This window comes from Microtus pennsylvanicus, chromosome 1 (genome assembly GCF_037038515.1).
Source record: "Microtus pennsylvanicus isolate mMicPen1 chromosome 1, mMicPen1.hap1, whole genome shotgun sequence".
Classification (NCBI taxonomy): Eukaryota; Metazoa; Chordata; class Mammalia; order Rodentia; family Cricetidae; genus Microtus; species Microtus pennsylvanicus.
The window spans coordinates 221,931,908-221,936,693 of NC_134579.1; the positions used below are offsets into that span (position 1 = coordinate 221,931,908).

At 31.8% G+C, this 4,786-nt stretch overlaps 1 protein-coding gene across 1 annotated transcript; it reads right to left on the reverse strand.

Moving 5' to 3' along the window:
• Positions 1-2,868: 2,868 nt before the first annotated feature.
• LOC142842666 (olfactory receptor 8H1-like) lies at positions 2,869-3,816 on the reverse strand. Its single transcript, XM_075959359.1, has one exon. The coding sequence runs from the start codon at positions 3,814-3,816 to the stop codon at positions 2,869-2,871; it is 948 nt and encodes a 315-aa protein (XP_075815474.1).
• Between the last annotated feature and the right edge of the window lie 970 nt (positions 3,817-4,786).

A 4,786-nucleotide genomic window follows, 5' to 3' on the forward strand; every position in this document is an offset into this window, starting at 1 on the left:
GGTCCCAGAATCACTCCTGGCACTGCAGAGATCTATGATTCCTGCCTACTCCCTCGGAGGTCCTAGATTCATGCCCAGACTGGGAGAGGTCCTGGCTCATGCCTATTTCCTAGGAGGTCCAGAACTCATGCTCAGACTCACAGAGGTCCTGGATTAGGTCTACTCCCTTGAAGGTCCCAGATTCATGTCCGGACCTTCTGTAGTATTTGGCTATGGCTCACTCACTCAGCAGTTACTCCCTTGTAACTATTCAGGTGGAGATTGCTGACTCTGGATCAGGTCACTGGCTCAATCCTGATAGGTTAGTACATCACCCCCTTACAGGGTCCAGGTAACACTGAAGAAGACAGGCAGCTGAGGATTGAGAAGAGTAATATGAAACAAGCACTGGTGTTTTTTCATGTCCTGGATGTCACAATGATGAGCTTAAAGAGACTGTGGCTACTGCCCAAGTCCTAGAAACACACACACACACACACGTATGTCCTCTGGTTGAAAAGGAGTTTTACCAGTAATTGGAGGATTATGAAAATAATAAAGGGGTAATGATAGCAGGAGCTAATACAAAGACAAAATATTGTGTATAAAATACTGACGTCCTTTATAGAGATGAGCACTCATTGTAACTTACCCTTTAGTTTAACGATTGTCCTACTGAGGGGAGATTCTTCCCTGATCAAGAGTAGAAGTAGTTATATGGTTATAAATATACATTGTACACAAGAATAATATCTGTGAAAATATGTTTTAATGTTGAAATTTGTAATGCTTTTACATTCCTATGAATAGGATACAAACTATGAGGTTATGTCTGCATTAAAAAGGATTTAATAAAATATGTATTTAAATATATATTTGTATTTAATACCAGCAACAAAATATGACAGAAATGAGGAAAATATACAGAATGAGGCACATTCAAAATCAAAGAAAAACAAACTAGAATATATTTATTGTGAACATTTATTAAGCTGTGTTTTTATTATAAAAATAAAGAAATTGAAGTAACAAAATTATAAATTACAGACAACAAAATCACTAGAGAAAAATAAGACAATTTTCATGTAATATTGATTTAGTACAATGCCAGTCTTTGAAAGTGATAAAACAGGGACATATCTAATATTTAAATTAACTGAAAAACTTAGGTTTGTAAAAATAAGCATAATAGAATATATATAGAAATGTATTATAGAAATATAATGTTAAATAAGTAGATAAACTTTCAATAATATATAAATGTATAAATCATATCTATATAACTACAAGAGATAAACAAAGTTAAACACTAAGAGAGTGGTTCTACCTTTTCTAAAACAATTCTTAATGAAATATATATATATATATATATATATATATATATATATATATATATGAAATAGTATTATACAAACATGTACTTCTGAAAATAAATTTAATCCTCTATGTGAAAATGTTTTGAATTACAACAAAATACAAATTTATAGTCAATAATATGCATTAGAGTATTTATTCCATACCCCGGGAAAATTTCTGTCAATAATTTAATTCGATAATTTATTTTTAACATTTTATAAATGTGAATTAATAAGATAAAAAGTCAGATGATCTGACTTTTTAAAGTTTAGGAGCTGCACACACAGGGGTTATGTCTGTACCCAGAATTCTGACTTGTGTGTATAGGATATGAGCTCTAATCTAATGTGAGACAATAAGTAAGATCTTACCCACACACTGAGAACATGCACAATGCAAAACTTGTATTCACAAAGATGGTCAAATATTTGACTTCATAGTAAATGAAGGAAGTTACAAAAGAATATAGAGAAAAGGACATCCATTAGTTATGTTACACTATACAAAAGTACGAACAAGTTATTGATTGATAAGAATATGGAAATATGTGTAATATATTACAGTGTTTCTTTTGCTTAATAACGTTAACCATTTTCCATATTGTCACCATTATTACAATTTCCATTTCCTTATCATTTAATTTTGTTTTAATTATTTAAATCAAATACATATTTTATAACTATTGATTTTTATATCTGGCTATTCGCATAGTTTTGATTAACTAAAATGTGGCTAAGTATCTGTAAATATACTTCAAATCAACTACAAATGAAATTTAGCCAGGATTTTAAATTATAATAAGCAGAGAATTTTATTTTCATCAATGTACTATATCCATTTTGTTACCTTATTGACTTGTAATTATTATTTATTTTATTCAGCTGAGGAAGATGAGACTAAAAAAGGTCACTCACTATTATTACATCCAACATAAACAATCTTTCATAACACAAATGATTAACTTTTAAAAATGTTAATGTGTCAGTGTTATGTTTCCTAAGTCAGATATCAGACAATTGATAACATATTAAGTACTATATTACCTTAAGAATTTAAGAATATTTTTTCAATTGCATGTTATTTCTCCTGATAATCTCAAAAATTCAGAACATGAGTTTACTATAAATATCTTGATTTTTCAATTGACACAGATTTTTAAAGTCCCATTCTCAGAAATGTCCAAACATTGGTCTTGGAAGGGAAATTCTATACTAGCACAAAGAAGGAAACAAAGCTGATAGGTTCATACAGAGAGAGAGAGAGAGAGAGAGAGAGAGAGAGAGAGAGAGAGAGAGTAAAGAAGTGATCAATATCCAAGTGGTGGTGGCTCGCACATTTAATTCCAGCTTGGAATACAGAAGCAGGAGGATCTTAGTTTGTTTGAGGCCATCCTGGTCTACAGAGTGAGTTCCAAGATAGCTAATGGTACCCTGCATGGAAAATAAACCATCAAACAAACAAACAAAAAAACACAAACAAGTGATATGATCAGTAGCAAAAAAAGGAGAAGTGTTTAAGTATCTGGCAACATTGTTATTTAAATTCCTGGGACCCTTCTTTCTTTTGCACAAGTCTAAGGACAGCACTTTTCACTTCTTTGTTCCTGAGACTATAAATGAGTGGGTTCAGCATAGGGATCACAATTGTATAGAAAACAGAAGCTACTTGGTCCTTTCCCAGAGAGTAGGACTTGCTTGGCTTCAAATAACTGAAACTCATAGTTCCATAAGAGACAGTGACTCCTAGGAGATGAGAGGCACAAGTGGAAAAGGCTTTGTGCTTACCTGAAGAAGAATTTATCTTCAAAATTGTAGAGAGAATGGACACATATGAAAAGAAAATAATGAGAAGGGACACCAGTAGAGTAAGTCCAGCTAAAATGAATATGTTGACCTCAGCATCATAGGTATCACTGCAGGACAGGGCTAAAATTGGGAATGCATCACAAAAGAAATGATGAATTACCTTGGAACTGCAGAAATTCAAGGTGATTATGGGAGAGATCGTGCTAATGGAGTCCATAGCTCCAATCATGTAGGAAACAGAGATGAGAGCATGGCAGCGCCTTGTGGACATAATAACTGGATAGTGTAGGGGATTGCAGATGGCTACATAGCGGTCATAGGCCATGGAAGACAGTATAAAGCATTCAGTAACAGCGAAGAGGGCAAAAAAGTACAATTGAATGAAGCAGCCCATGAAGGAAATGCTCTTTCTGGAAGTCAGCAGGTTCTCCAAGGTTTTAGGTGTGATGACAGTTGAGTAAATGAGGTCAAGGAATGACAAGTGAGTGAGGAAGAAATACATCGGAGTGTGAAGCTGGACATCTAGACGAATGATTAGCATCATGCCTGTGTTCCCCAGCACAGTGGCCATGTACATAAAGAGAAAGAGCACAGAGAGGACTAGCTGGATCTCCTTGGAATCTGTCAATCCCATAAGTATAAAGTTAGGCTCATATGTGTGGTTCCAGGAATTCATGGCTAGTGGCTCTAAAATCTGCAGAAATTAAAGACAATACTTAACCTGAATGATTTAAAATGATTTATATATACTTATATATATATATATATATATAAAAGTTTTGTATAAATGTATTTAAAAGTTTTTTTAATCCTAATTGCATTTTCTCTCAAACAATATTATTTTACAGTTTGAGGTTGTATAAAATTTAATTGACCAAATAGACACATATATAAAGCATCACTTGTTTATGCGCTCATATTGGTTAGCAAACTTCACAGTGTTTGTGGAACTGGTGCTGTTATGAAATAATTCATTTAGACTACAACAAATATTAGCCTCTATAAACTACTACTTATCATCTATTATGATTCTTTTATACTAGGTAATTAATGCAAAAAGATCAAATAAATTACAAAAAATACAATTGTGTCTATGTATGTGTGTGTGTATATATATATATATGTGTATATATATATATATATATATATATATATATTGATCTCGAATTCTACTTATAATTCTGTGTTCCTAAGTTTCATTATTTGAGTTAATTAAGCTCTATTTAAAAACTGTATAATTTGTGAAATAAGATGCCAAGCAACCCTAATGGATTAATTCTTTATTTCTTAATAATGTCAGTTAAATATGATTATAAAATATTTCACTTCTAATAGGAATATTAAGGATGAGAGAATATTTTTATTACCTGACAGTCTAAAGTTAAAGTTTTCTAAGATGACAGTATCAGATTATGTGCATTTATTTTAGAATCTCATTCCATCAAGTACACATTTCTGTTCACAAAAATTCTGGATAACATAAAATTAACAAAGAATATTTTTACACAGTTTTTTTTAAGTTTATCTAATCCATTCTGATTTTTAAGATACTTACTGTGAACATAATTAGCGATGTGTAAACAAACAAAAGCCTTTTATAAGATTTTATGCCCCCAAAATTTCATCTGCTCTCTTTTTTCAAAATA